At 33.1% G+C, this 15411-nt stretch overlaps 2 protein-coding genes across 2 annotated transcripts; both read right to left on the bottom strand.

The window, feature by feature from the left end:
- Window positions 1–495: 495 nt before the first annotated feature.
- LOC112691288 lies at window positions 496–3112 on the bottom strand. Its single transcript, XM_025565450.1, has 3 exons — window positions 2609–3112; window positions 1826–1987; window positions 496–1023 (listed from the first exon to the last, which is right to left on the bottom strand). The coding sequence occupies exons 1-3, from the start codon at window positions 3093–3095 to the stop codon at window positions 707–709; spliced, it is 966 nt and encodes a 321-aa protein (XP_025421235.1). The 5' UTR covers window positions 3096–3112; the 3' UTR covers window positions 496–706.
- Window positions 3113–7458: 4346 nt separating this feature from the next.
- Window positions 7459–8619, bottom strand: LOC112691289 (protein GVQW3-like). Its single transcript, XM_025565451.1, has 2 exons — window positions 7796–8619; window positions 7459–7700 (listed from the first exon to the last, which is right to left on the bottom strand). The coding sequence occupies exon 1, from the start codon at window positions 8580–8582 to the stop codon at window positions 7974–7976; it is 609 nt and encodes a 202-aa protein (XP_025421236.1). The 5' UTR covers window positions 8583–8619; the 3' UTR covers window positions 7459–7700; window positions 7796–7973.
- Between the last annotated feature and the right edge of the window lie 6792 nt (window positions 8620–15411).

The raw sequence follows: 15411 nt of genomic DNA, 5'->3' as shown, positions 1-15411 counted from the left end.
GAATAATTGACAGTGGTAACTTTATAATTTCAATCCTTGTAAGACTGATAGCTAATTACTGTAATATTTCCGTCTCGCACTCAGCCGATATCGCTATAACGAATGTATAAAAACACTAGCAAAAACAAAATAGCATTGTAAAAAGTCTTTTAATGGAAAAATAAGTAAAACTTGTCCGGACAAACAATATCTACAACAGTATTTTATTTTTCTTAATAATTGTGCTAGTTGTGTTTCTCGTGTATGATATTTGGCTAGTGAGGCAAATGAAAAAAATGCGAAATACGCTTTTACCGTATACGTGTAGCATTATGAGTGATACGTGAACAGTAAAAATAAAGGTTACACTGTCATACTTCCCGTACGCTTTAATGCATACGAATAATAAAAAAAAAAAAAATTTTACATGTTTACGATATTTACTGTTCTAACGCGCCATCCGTGTAATCCGAACGATGTAAACAAATCAATGCTGATTTCGGGAATAAAAAAAAATACATTTACGCCCTATTACAATAAGGTATATTATACCTTTTACACTTTAGATACATTACATGCGCCTTAGTAGTTATCTACATTTGATATCGAAACTTTTACTAAAAAGTGGGAGGGGAATAAAAACTAAAAATAATAAAATAATATCTAAGCATTAAACTAATTAGACTAATTTATACCATCCGCAAAACATAACGAGAACAATCCAATGTTATCGATCTTCAGGTGGCAAAGATGAGTGGCAATATGTCTTATTAAAACATGGACTTTGGTTGTGGCATACCGAACTGCACTGTATATGCATTCTTTTACACATGCATCTAAAGTTCTTACACTGCTTTACACATTGGCATGCAAACGTATTGACGGAGTAATCTTTAGTGACCTCGTACGTGCAATATTCGTCCAAAGGAAAGACACTGTTGTCCGTTGACCGCGTATCCTGGTCACAAATTTGGAATTGTTCCCTAGTGCAGAGCTTTGGCAGTCGACCCAAATCAGTGCCAATCTCGTACATATTGCCTTTCACTGTAAATGGACACGTATGTTTAATGTAATATAATTTTGACCAAAATCTACGGGAAATCGTAATGAAAATTGAATAATTAATCATTATGAAGATATGATATGAAATATATGATTTTTATATATTATAATAATTTATAATAATTTAATTAATTTATTGTTTATAAAAAACGCTAAGTTTAATTACATTTTTACGTTTAAAACACATTCATGTAATGAGAGTGTTACGAATAGTATTTCTTGATAAAATGAATATTTTATTTTCAGCAATAATTCCCTAGTTCGGCACAGAAAATGTATTATATTGTTAAGAAGATAAACAACTGTTTTGATATAATTCACCTACCAATCGACCGCTTATATTACGTAAAGTACACGTTTTCATCACCTATTACATCGAAACTTTTGTTATTTTCCCACAATAAGTCAATAGATATAAAAAAAAATAAATAAATATAAATAAATAATAATAAAATAATAATAATAATTAATAATAAATATTAATAAATATATACATAAAATATTTATTGTAACAGAAGTACGCAGTAGTTTACCCTTGTCAAATCAAATCAATATAATAACATTGGCGACAGTGTGAACGGATAAACCATTAATAAACTTTAACGATTAAAGCATTTCGATGTACATTATATTTGTAAATATTATTATTATTATTATTGTGTTAATCGTCGACTTTTCGAATCTGTGTTGAATCAATCTCGATCTACGTCGAGGGATTACAGAATATTTTACTATAGTATATCATTGTAGTCGGATTAATATTTGTATTGTTTTCGATAATCACCGGACAGTATGATGCCTTTGGTGTCGCGTATGTTGAACAATCCTTTGTCCACACCGGTCATCAGTTTCACCTTGACGTGGTCGCCGACCTTTCCCTTAGTGAACATTTCAGTGGCTAGTTCGGTCGGCAGGTCCGGGACGGAATTTCCACCGTTTTTCAGGTCTGAAAGAATATAAAGCGAAATGAGGAAAACGATAATTTGATTGAACAAAACGGAAAACGAATGTCAATCGCACCAACTGAACAAGTTATACCAATGCCGGCAGCATATGGACGGAGAAAACGGAAAGACCGATAAAGATTTCCCGTGATGATTGGTTCGAACAGCGTCACGTTTACGGCCGTCGATTCGAGCCATCGCGAGTACATACAAGGCTTTTTACTTCCGGAGTCATTTTCGACGCGCGTTTCGAATGCAATTCATTTCGATTCGAACAAAACGGCCGTGGTCTACCTGAACGGCGGTTAAGACCAATGCGAATAAAGCGAATCGGCTCGTGAAAAACGTTGGTACGTGTTCACGTTCGACTTCGATTCGGTCGTGCGTGCGTGTGACTAGTCGTTTTACATTTTTTTCCCGCTCGTACAACGGTACGAACATTGGGCGGCAGTTTATGGTTACGGGAAGTGATCGGAACGCGATTCCGAGCTCGGCAATGTGACGCACAAAAAAATTATCGACGACAATGAAATTCAAACAGGAACGGTAAATAACACGTTACCGCTGTAATGTGCGTACGAGGGAGCGGGCGGGCGGGCGAGAAGCCTGCGAACAGTACTTACATCGTAATAGGGCGACATACACATCCTCCTCGGACGCGAACGCGGACGTGACTTCTACCGGCAGCTGCGGCAACACCAGTCCGAACCGGAGCACCGTGCCGAACATGAGCTCGTACGGCGAGCTCTGCATGCCCGGGTGCATCCTGTTGTTGTACGCGGTCTGCACGATCTTCAGGCCCACGCACCAATTGTCCGTCTTGTTGTCGCTCAGCCACTTGAACAGCATGTCCTTGACCACCTGGTTTGGATTGCGCCCGTGGGCCGCGTGTGGCGGCACCTCGCCGTGCACCAGCTGCAGCCCCGGCCAGATGATGCGCAGCCGCTGCACCATGCGCGACGCAAACCCGCGGCCGTTCTCGCTCTGCAGCACGGCGGGCGCGCCGAACGTGGCGAACAGGTCGAACACGGTATACGTGACGTCGTCCACGTGGTCGGTGGTGAGCGCCTGCAGGTACACGTACCCGGTAACCTGGTCCCGGTACACCATGTAGTGCCGGAAGGAGCCGTCGGGCCGCGACCGCATGTCCACCACGTCCACCTGGCCGCGCTTGGCCATTACCGTGGTGGTGTCCGGCACGCGGCTGCGGTCCCCGTGCCGCCGTTTGCCGTTCCACCTGCACACCGGGCACAGGACCACGTAAAGCGCCACCGCGTTGGCCGTCACGTTGTGGTACCGGAGCTCGATCAGTTGGTGCACGTCCGCCCAAGTACTGTGGCTGGCGCACACATGGTACTCGCGTATGATGCCAAACACCTCCTCCGCGTACGCGTACACCTTCAACCGGTCGTAGTTCGAGGTCACCGAGACCGGCACCACCAGCCGTTCCTGGTCGTCCACCATGGCCACGTCGTATCGGTGTATCAGGTCCCACTTGTCCTGGGTCGCCGGACGGCCCGCGTCCACTATCGCCCTGTACCGCTTCACTTTGTCCACCGTCCGATCGTAGTCTACCTTGGACATCGCCGCCCGGTCGAAGATCACGAACCGCTCGAGGAACTCCTCTTCCGCGGTCTTCGGCCGCGCCCAAACATCATCGGTCAACGAGGACATTCGGCGTTCGCGTGCAACAGCTCTCACGGACGCGGCCACGAGTACCATTCACAGCACATTCTCAACGTTTTTGAACGCGCACGGTATGCAAATGCAAGTATATATACACACCCGAAGGTGCGCGTATCGAGAACAAGAGTCCGTGGTTGGTGCGAAGCCCTCCCCCCACCCGCCCAAAATACGATAAGAAATTAAAATCAAGAAACGACGGGAAAACGGACCGCTCTATTGATGATTACGAATCATTAAATCGTACACCTCTGACCTAAATAATCTTGGACTGCACGCGCAGAAAGAAAGATAATATAATATAATATCTAATTTTATACAGCATTTTCTGTTTCCACCGATCGATTACTGCCGAGTAAATCGCTACGGTTACGCGCGAGCGTGTTTACCAAAAGTGTCGCTGATCGAATGATGCACAATCGGTCTAACTCGACGATTTATGTAACATTGCGGATTACGGGGTAGGTCCAGATCTTGCCAATCGTGACGGAAAAGCAAATCGGAAAATCGCCAGCTCGTACTAATCGCGGTTGAACAATCAAAATGTGAGCGGACTGCATACTGTTACGAAACGTAATTTTTATCGATTTCTGAGCAGGACTGCGCGGAAAAAATAATTATTTGAAACGATCATTATAATATAGGCATATATTATGTTACGTGCGCCGGTTGGTTATACCGTGCAGCGATGGTATAAATACGATTGTCATACACGACGGTACGGATCGCATGAATAATTAATCGATCGACTTCAATCCCTATTAATATTATTAAATTATTTACAACGATAAGCGCTACTATAGGTATTCTAGTTGACTATCATATTTTCTACAGTAATGACCTATGCTAATGTTAAGCGAATGAAAAAAAAAACGCACACAACGTTTCGGAATAATTTTAACAGAAGTATACGTACGAACAGTATTGTATAATATTATATCAACAGCCTTTCGAAATGTATCGGAGATTTATTTATTTTTTCCGATGTCACGCGTCCAATGTATTTCACAGCGAGTTTGTACACGAGCCAATGTGCATTATAGCGAAGCGTTGATGTTTTTACATTATCGTATGTACATGCGTATCCCCCAACTCAGGGATGGCGAACCTTTTAGTTTTTAATGTTTCGGGTGGCAAAAATAAAAAATCGTACTTTTAATTTTTTATTCGCTCATGCGTGTCGATATGAAAAAGCACGTCAAAATAATTTATTTAATGTTACATTCAAGCACTTTACATCACTAATAACCTTTTAACACTTACACGTTTTTTCACGAGCATAAAATTATCGGGAAAATGATAAAATATCAAATTATTTTCGACTGTCGATTCCATTTTATTTTATCTTGCTTTATTGAAAGTCAACTGAAAATTATGAACTGTATTTAAACCCAATGTCCGAACAAATTATCTTTGTGTTAAGATTATACGTGTTTATAACATTTAAAGGCACGTAATTAGGTGCTTATTTTAGGGGAGGGAAATGATTAACATTCTTCAAAAATATCGGGACTTAAATAATGTACAATAAAGTAGTATATATTGTATATTTTAATTCGTGGTTACTACAATATGGTCTTTAAGTGGGGATTAGATTGTTCCTGTTTTCTCCCCTAAATAACATGCCTGAACTATATTTATATATTTATTTTTTTTTTTGTTTTTGATTTTTGCTTAAAAGTGTCTGAAGATATACTTAAACAGGACTTTATTTATTATCACATATAAAATTAGTAAAATAACCGTTATCAGGTAAATTTGAGCTGTGGATACACATCGTCAATTTGAAGATTTGTCTGTCGATGATCGTAATAAAAGCTTTAACAAAATACAGAACATAGTAGTATAAAAATGATTGTCAACGTTTAAAATAAAGGAAAAATTAGGTATCATATAATAAATCGATGTGTCATTGAAATTGCGTGCGCATTTGTAAATTCTGTGTAGATTAACTCTTAAAGGAGCTAAGCTCTGCCTTTATTTGCGTCTAAGGATGCATATATCTCTTACATGATCTGATATTTTAGTTTACATTTTCACGAACCAAAATGCATGGAAATGAACTGGACAGTTTAATCAAAGTATAGAGGTATAGAAAATATACATAGATTCAAGAACAGTCCCGATACTTAACGTTACAAATTGAACTGGAAAATTAACACAATATTTTAATTTGATAACAACGCGAATACGTAGTACGTTATTCATATGTTAGTTAATTTTTAAGCTTATCGTCACTATACATTACACATACGAGTATAGGTTCACCGCAAAGGAATATTATGTATGTAAAGCGCTCTTTTGATGTAAAATAAATACTGGTTTACAGGCATGATCTTCTTTACTCCCAGAGACGTTCATCAACATGCATGTAATTCAATATGCTGTCAACAACAAATAATGTATAGCGAAAAAAGTCTTTCAAAAATAATAAACTTAAATCACGTACCTGTTACTATATACTAAATCGGATGTTGCATGACATTTCCATTAACGTTCATATTAGTTTATTCAAAAGGACGTTAAAAGAAAAATAATACTGAATGTTTCAAAAAACCCAAAGAAGTGCACTCATATAAACAAATATGTTTACGTACAGCACACATTCGTAGACATTTTTTGAAAATGATTCGACCATTCGATCGTTTCAAATACAATTTCCGAAGTTGATACGTTATATAAAACGTCAGACTGGAGTATTATTTTCAAATAAATTATCTACTTTTCATACCTATATATATTTATATATATATAGTGCTATATGTTATTATATGCTATTAAACTTTGAATAATTGACAAAAATATTTTATTTCGTGAAATAAATATTTTTACTTTTTTAGAATTTTAAGTTTATCGTTAAATTCAATGCCATCAGTTATTGTATTCTATAACCTTAACGATTTAAATTTTCAAAAATTGCAGCGTCTAATATGTTAAACTATTTACCACTACTACTATAAACTTACTTCACGGTACGATATTATAATCTCGAAAAATAAACCTAACGTAGTCGAAAAATTATTTTGTGATTATTTAAAATCGGAAATTGTATTTTTATTAAACATGATCTGAATCTGAATATGATTTTATTAATTGTTATTTGAGTACTAATTCTAAATACTTTTCAATTAGGTACATTTCATCCAAGTCTGTAAAATGACAATATGAGTACATAAACATACGTATATACATAACGTTGTTAAATTTTTTACTTATTAATTAAATTGCATTACATAAATACATTATAAGTCATCATTATATTATTATTTATAAAATATTTTTTTTACTATGATAAATGCAGTTAAATAAAGTTACCTCATCCAAAATAGTTATTAATATAAAATGTAATGCGTTATGTACCGCCAGTAATGTCTACGCACGCTTACGAGTACACAAACATATCTTCATTAACGTAGCTTATGCCTTTTGACAGGAAAATTCATATTTATAAATATTAAATGATATACTCTTTCACTGTGTTAAGCCGAAATAATATAAAGTACAGACATTTATTACAATTTTAATTTAAATGTATTCGATTTACAATACCATATCTTAACAAAAATTTCAGAGCATCTGATTGCAATTAAAAAAATTAATTAATATGAAAAAAAAATGGTTAGAAAAACATTATACTTGTGTACATTATGAAATTAATTAAGTAAAATAAAATAAATAACGTACTACTAGCATATTTCACTCTATAGTTTTTAATAAATGTTTCTACATAATATTCTACGTATAACTGTCAAAAACGTTATTTTTTTATAAGTTATAACTTGGTATATTACGAGGTGTATTCAATAAATACCCTAAAATTATTAAAAATTATATTTCAAACTTACAAATTATTTAAATGGATCACCTTCAAAATAGTGTCCTTTAGCATCAATACAATGCTCCCAACGATCTTGCCACTTTTCGAAACACCTTTGAATTTCCTCTATATTTATAGCCTTTAGATCTTGTATCACGTTATAAATAGTTTTTTTAATGTCTTCAAATCTGTGGCTTTTGAGGGTACTTTTTAGTCTTGGAAACAAAAAAAAATCACAAGGAGCTAAGTCGGGTGAATATAGTGGATGAGGTACTACTGGTATATTTTTAGATGTCAAAAATTCACGTACAGAAAGTGCAGAATGTGCCGGTGCATCGTCATGGTGCAAAAACCACGACTTTGATTTCCACGCTTCTGGCCTTTTACGGTGTACTTTTTCTCTTAATCTTTCTAGTACTTGTTTATAGAACACTTGATTTACTGTCTGATCTGTAGGTACAAACTCATAATGGACTAAACCATTAAAATCAAAAAAAACAATGAGCATTGCTTTGATGTTTGCCTGGACCTGACGACATTTTTTTTGGACGAGGTGAATTTGTGGTCTTCCATTGCGATGATTGGACTTTGATTTCGGGATCATATCCATACACCCATATTTCATCGCCCGTAATTATTGATTTTATAAAACTTGGGTCGTTAGAAACCCGATTTTTTAGATCCAAACACACTTCAATGCGATGTTCCATTTGCTCTTCGGTTAACAATTTTGGCACTAATTTTGCGGACACTCTTTTCATACCCAATTCATCTGATAAAATCGAATGACAAGTACCAATTGATATGCCAACTTCATTAGCTACTTCTCTGACAGTTAATCTTCGGTCGGATCTAATTTTTTCTCGAACTAGAATAATGGTATCATTTGTTTTTGATGTTAATGGACGCCCAGGACGATGGTCATCTTCAATGGATATACGACCATCTTTAAAACGTTTGAACCAGTCAAAAGTCACACCACGGCTTAGTGCAACATTTCCAAAAGCCAATTTTATCAATTCAAAAGTTTCCGTCGCATTTTTACCAATTTTGAAACAAAATTTAATACACACGCGTTGCTCCGAAATATTATCCATCGTGAAACCGTGAATTTATACAAAACGACCAACTTCGAACGCGTATTGTCGATGACTGATTTGAGATAATTATTATTATGTATTATATACTTAAATAATGTTCATTATCTTTAGTTTATTTTGGTGCAACAACATTACCGATAACATTAAATGTCTGCGTATTTATTGAACAGACCTTGTATAATCAATGAACAACGATTATTGATTTATCAAGGTTTACAAATGATTAACAAATAATTCTTATGATAATATTAGTCAAGTTAAATAGCATATTTAAATATATGTTTTATGAGAAAAAAATAATGACTATGTTTAATACTAAAATTAAAAATATAAAAAAAAATAATAGTTTATTTAACATATGAATATAACTGTTATTACTTTTATTAATTTAATTTATGCATTTCAAAATATTGTACATATTTTGACTGCCTTACCTTATTATGTTTTATTTTATAGATACCCAGATTTGAACAGAAAATACGGTTTGAAAAAATATCAAAATACCGTTTTATATACATTTAAGTACGTTTACGCCATTGTTTGTTTGAAATTTTCAAAACCATAAAAAGGTTTATATAACTTGCAGCGTTCTTCCATTTTTAATTGAAATAATTTTCTTCTTATATGATCGAGTTAAGCAACTCGTAGTATAACGTAATACTTTGAAATAATATTCAATAATAAGTCTTAATTAAATGGTTCATTATTTTAATTATCTCCATTAGTGTTATCGTCGTTATTCTACATATTCCATCTCGTATATAGTAGCTAATAAGACACACACGTATTACAAAATATGAATAATTTATAAATAATTTAAAAAAAAAAAAAAAAAACAATTTTCTTTAAATTTAAAACACATATGTCGTAGATAATTTAGTTAATTAGAGCTTTTAGGTTTCTTTTAGTTGGCGTATGATTTAATGTTATCTCTATTTGATAAACGATTTCTTAATTATATTATAATAGCGACGAACGGTTCTTAAAATATTGTTAATATATACAAATCATGTATTATAGTTTTAATTATTTTTAATTACGATAATCTTGAATAACTGCTCACATATAATAATCAGTCCAAAGGTAGACTCATTATAACGTATTATTATGATTTTAACATAAACTCCATCGTGATTACATCAAATAGAACAAAAAGGAGGAGCTATATAATTTATATAATTATACGTGTGAAACGTGTGGCCGCTACACACCCATCGCGTTACGCTACTATTTTACGTAGTCAAATCATAATAATAAAAAAAGAATAATAGACATGAATCTCATTCGAAGTTTGTAATTATTTTAAGCACTATATGCATTGTACCTAGGGCTTACGAAGAATAAGTTGCTAAAAGTTGGTAGAAAAAAATAAAAATATATGATCAAATAAAAAGTATATAAAAATAAAAGACAACATAGAGCCCTATATGCTAAAGTAATTACGCAAAAACAACTTGTGGTCAAAGATTCGTAAGTTATCTACTATATTTAATTCGTTGCATTTTAAAATAAAACAAAACTTTTGTATTATAAAAATAAAAACCAAAAAAACAAAAGAAAAGTAATAAATGAACTGTTATGGTATAATATTCCTTCAAACCAAATTTTATTTTTGATATATATTACTATTATTTTTATTTTTATCTGATTTAAATAATGTAAAAGATTACTACTATAATTTAATTATAGAGTATTGTATCGTATTAATAAATTGTGGTATTGTGTACAAGTTTTTAAATTTTAATCTATAATTCCAATTCTGTAATACCATTATACGTATTTATATATTTATTAGTATTTGTTGTAATAACCCAACTTGTAAAACTCTATAGCTCTCTCTATCTACATTATAAGCCTAGCTTAAAATGTATGAAATATTTAATTTTTTTAAATTTATTACATATATATACTTTGATAAAAAAAAATCGATGTGTAATCAAGCATATTGAATATTTCTAGGTGACTTGTGTCATATTCTTGCAATTAGAACTATTATAATTTAATACGTATTCGTATACAGTATAATAAAATTATCATAGACTAAAAATTCTTTAAAAAAAAATATATGAATTTTTATTTTCTATACTGCAAGAATCCATATAATGCACTTATATTTATTTTTCATTTGCATTTGAAATGTACAATAAAAACGATCAAGGTTTTTATTCATGAACGCAACTGAACAAAACAACAAACAATAACCGAATCCTTATTTAAGATTCAATTTGTTCACTTTATCGGGATTCTCATGAAATTAGTCTGTGGTTAATTTTAGTTTAAATAAATTATACCTATCCCATACTGCGTATTGTAAACATCGTCCACTATTATTTTACGCGTTTAATTTATTATTTATATTATCAACATTTTATAAGAATTAAAATGTACTTTTGGTGTCTATATTATCGGAGCTATATAGTATGAACTTCTAAAATTAATTGTAACCGAAGTTTACTTTACGTGTACCTACAGATCTACGGAGAGAATGTTGATCACTAGACGATCTCAGTTATCGGTCGTGTCAATTCGTGCGTGGTTAGGAATTACTATTTCCGGTGAAGATAGTTTTATCACATTATTTCATATATGAAATCCAATGTTAAAAATAAGAATAATAAGTACAAATAAAAATATTGCTACAAAAAAAAGGACGTCATCAATTATGCGAAATCAATTTTAACGGGTAAATTGTTATCGATTAAAATGTTGCACACGACCGTTCTCCGAGCGAAATCATTACAAAAATGAACCCCTTAATTAATTTTCACGACGTAACTGCGTCAGAACACATATCTGGAAAAACGTGTAAGATATTGAACTTCGTTAAAACTGCAGTCGTCGTGGCATAATTAGTAATATGCTATCTAACTTGTAAAAAAATATTTTTATTCTCGCGTACACGTAAATGGAGTCGAATTCCAATTGAATGATTGAAAATATATTTATTCTTTTATTTTCTTCACTGCGTAGAGAATTAGAAACCATTTTTATTTGGTAGAAATAAATCATATGGGAGTATTATATAAATGCGTTTATATAAGATCAAAAATATAAACAGGAATATGTATAGGACCGGAATCTTTATGAATTTAAATAAAACATCAATAAATGTGTGCTGACAAAAATGCATTTGATGACTAAAAAAAAAAAAAACATGACCGGTTAGGTTTAATATAACTAGGTTATCTATATTCCAATTACTATTTATTGTATATGTATTGTAAAAAATAAAGATAAGGATAACATTCAAGGATGAAAGAATGGGAGATTGCTGTGTATTACAAAACGATTTCGAAGGAAAAAGGTCCATCCAATCAGTTTATATTTCTAAAAATGTTTGATTTAGTAGAAGAACGAAATTTCTATTTAAGATAATTTGAACTTTGAATGTTATAAATCATGCAAAAAAAGAAGCATCTAAAGTTTGGAAAAATAGAAAATTTCAAGTGGCTCAAAAACAACACAAGCTTCGTTAAAATATTACGCAACTATAAAATGTTTTTAACTAGATTACTAATATTAAATCATGGAAATTAGTTGAAATATATGGTTTCGTCAAAATTTAATTTTTTAACACTTTTAAATCATTTTTACGATTTTCTAAAAAATAAATTTCTCTCATGGCATTGAGTACTTGCGAATGTGTTCTGAGGGCCACCGACACCCCACATGATTAACATATAATACGATTTCGATTCGCGGTGTCCAACACAAATTGTCCTGCCAAAATACAATTGAACCAGAAATATGGGTGTTGATGTCAATAATTTCCTGGCCAATGGTATGTATTTATGAGCGACACAAACCTTTTCATTTTATCATTAAACCGTACGGTCTGCTGCGACTCATCTGTATGGGTGGTTATTCGTATATCGGAACATAAAAAATTACACCTACCGGAACGTCACCGGGATGTTGAGCAAAAGGGTTGTTCGTTTGTATAATCTTCTTATCTGCAGTAGGAAAACATGTATGGAAAGTTTTGAATGATATTGCTTCGTTGTTGCGGTCTAAATGTGGTAAATAATGGGTGACAGCTTATTTGTGGGCTTCACTGAAACTATAATTGATTCTTGCGATACGAATTAAATTACACGCAAGTTTATTAAAACCGTATAGTTTAAGCGATTTATAAAACATCCTTGATGGATGATTTAAATTAAAATGATTTATGAAATCAAATTCGTAGAAATATTGAAGGAAAACATGTAACGTGACAAAATTAAATTAACTTGGTTGATATTAGTATATTATGAGTGTTGGTCGATGTAATAATAGATATTAATAATATGCATATACGAATTCATCACCGACATACCGCACTTCCACGGTCGCGGTATCTAATTGATAAAAAAAAAATAAATTTTGGCGTCCAAGAACTTAAATGGCTCGTAAAGCCAAGGAAAAAAATAATGAAATATTGGTCTAGTCTTATGTCCAAATGTAATATTTTAACTGTGAGGAAATTCATTGCCCATGAGTTATATTATGATTAATATTATTACAATTTACGTTGGAAAAAGAAATTTTGGCGTTCCGGCGCCATGTATACCGCTTCACCTCCGTCCGATTGACGCACGTACAAAATAATATTACGCAAATAGGTGGACGATCTAGAATTTCAGAACAACCGGATCGCGTGTTTTACTTTTTTACGAATAAAAAAAAAAAAAACATCATCGCTCATACGAAACGAGGATCATGTGTTTTTCCCTTTTTTTTGCTCGTCAATCAAGTATTAGTCAAGCCAGATGAAGGTTAGGACAGGAAGGGATAAAGCCCGTGGGCCCGTATCTTCGAGAGATCAATCATTTATTCAAAATCATATTATAATCTCATTCGCTGTGGCATAGGATACAAACTTGAACATTTATTTTGTACTAAAGTATGTACAAGTTGGCCAAACAAATTAAAGTTGAGAGTGCCTGAAACCGATCGGCCCCGAAGCCTTCAAAATTTCTCACTCGCCCTGGGTATCAGATATGTTTTCGTTTTCAATTAAAATATCAAATCTTTGCGAAACATTCTACGTACATTACGACAGCCACAGCCGAACTGTTATAGTTATGCAGTGTGTTCACTCAAATCCACATTTCCACAAAATAATAATAATAATTCATATTGGTGTAGTGTTGATAATTTACTTATGGTCTTCAGCATTAATCGGCTTCGAGGGTGCGTTGATATTTCGCAATCAAGATAATATTTTATCACCCTGCAATAGATACGATCGGTGTGTCGAATTGAATGGTTACATTTTATACTCCTAGCCCGACATTAACCTCTCTCCTGTATACAACCACGGCGAATTATCGCACAATTTTCGGTCGTAATTTTTTATTGTCAAAATAGCGAGAAACGCAAAACTACAACGTACCTAACGATACGGAACATTTTGCAAGACCTGACTGTTTTTGGGAAAAATGTTATATTATCACCACTTATTAAGCTAGTATAAAGCAGACGGTACTCGGCATAATATGCCCTTTCTAGGAAGCAAATATAATGTGATTCTATTTTTAGAATGACGATCAAAATATGTGTATTAACTTACAAGTATAATAATTTATGGGCGCAATGATTTGCGATGTATTTAATTACATAATGAACGCCAAACATAGTACATAAGACTTTTTCCGAAATATAATATAAAACGTGCAATCTCAACCTGTTTTGATATTTATTTTTTTTTTTTGCGCTTATATTAATCGATTTGAACAAAAAAAAAAATATTTAAAAAGAAATCCCTCCCGTGACAATACGTATTTGTTACGATTGTGTTTTGAGGGCCACCCAGCAACCGTTTCTCTCCACGCCTCACAAGGCATATGTACAATACGATTTCGATTTACGGTGTCCAACACATATTGTCCCTTCAGTATACAATTGAACCAGAAAAGTTCACATTCATGTTAATAATATCCGAATCGATTCGTTTGAATTTGTTTGTACACAAACGATTTCATTTTATCTTATAAACCTTTTTTCATGTGCACAGACTACGGTCTACTGTGACTAATCTTTGCGGGTGGTTATTCGTACATCGGAACGAAAACAAACTTGCCGGAGCGTCACCGGAACGGTGAACGAAAAGATTTTTCATTTGAACGCCTTTAGAATACCATACAAGTTGGCGTGAACCACCTATAAATAATAACAAAATAAATCATGAACCACATTCGAAAATGTCAAATTATATGACTGTGATGTACTTGTGATCACAAATAGTCAATGTTTTTAGTGGCATGTCATTAAGATGTTGTGAAATGGGATTTAAATATTGCAGATATTTTAACGAGAATTTATAATCGTGAACCCCACATCTCACTCAACATATTACGCGTTCTTTTAAAATAATTAAAATCAATAAATTTGATGATTTCGGAAATTCAAACCAATAGAAGTAAAATGTATTAAATACGTATGAAGTAAAAAATATATGTAAATATAATCGTTACATGTTAATTAGATATAAGTATATTTACCATGCTACCTTACTGTGCTCATTAAAATGTATTTATTAAAACAGCGATTTGTATGTAAATACATATTAAATATGTAATTACATACAAATATTGTCATGATTGATGGTAATCAAATGATTCTTCTATAGAATTATGTTTCAGCAATATTTAAATGTTTTAAGCTATGGTTGATACCTATTACATATTTTTATTTTTATTACATGTTTTTGTTAAATATTCCCCTATTTTTTAAAAATCACCGTTATCGCCGTTAAATTGAGTTAAAAATATACTAAACATTACTGAATGCTTGTCGTATAATTTCTGTTGACGTGGAAAGGTCCTTTAGACGTTACAAGAAC

The sequence above is a fragment of the Sipha flava genome, unplaced genomic scaffold (assembly GCF_003268045.1).
Source record: "Sipha flava isolate LNK unplaced genomic scaffold, YSA_version1 591_pilon_pilon, whole genome shotgun sequence".
Classification (NCBI taxonomy): Eukaryota; Metazoa; Arthropoda; class Insecta; order Hemiptera; family Aphididae; genus Sipha; species Sipha flava.
This window is presented reverse-complemented; position numbering and strand designations above follow the sequence as displayed.

Excerpts from the sequence above, each read along its gene's own strand:
- LOC112691289 (XM_025565451.1), bottom strand. The coding sequence starts at position 8,582 with ATGGATAATATTTCGGAGCAACGCGTGTGTATTAAATTTTGTTTCAAA.
- LOC112691288 (XM_025565450.1), bottom strand. The coding sequence starts at position 3,095 with ATGGTGTACCGGGACCAGGTTACCGGGTACGTGTACCTGCAGGCGCTC. Across the intron at positions 1,988-2,608 it reads GTATGTCGCCCTATTACGAT|ACCTGAAAAACGGTGGAAAT; the intron begins GTAAGTACTGTT and ends ATATTCTTTCAG. Across the intron at positions 1,024-1,825 it reads CAAAGGCATCATACTGTCCG|TGAAAGGCAATATGTACGAG; the intron begins GTGATTATCGAA and ends GTCCATTTACAG.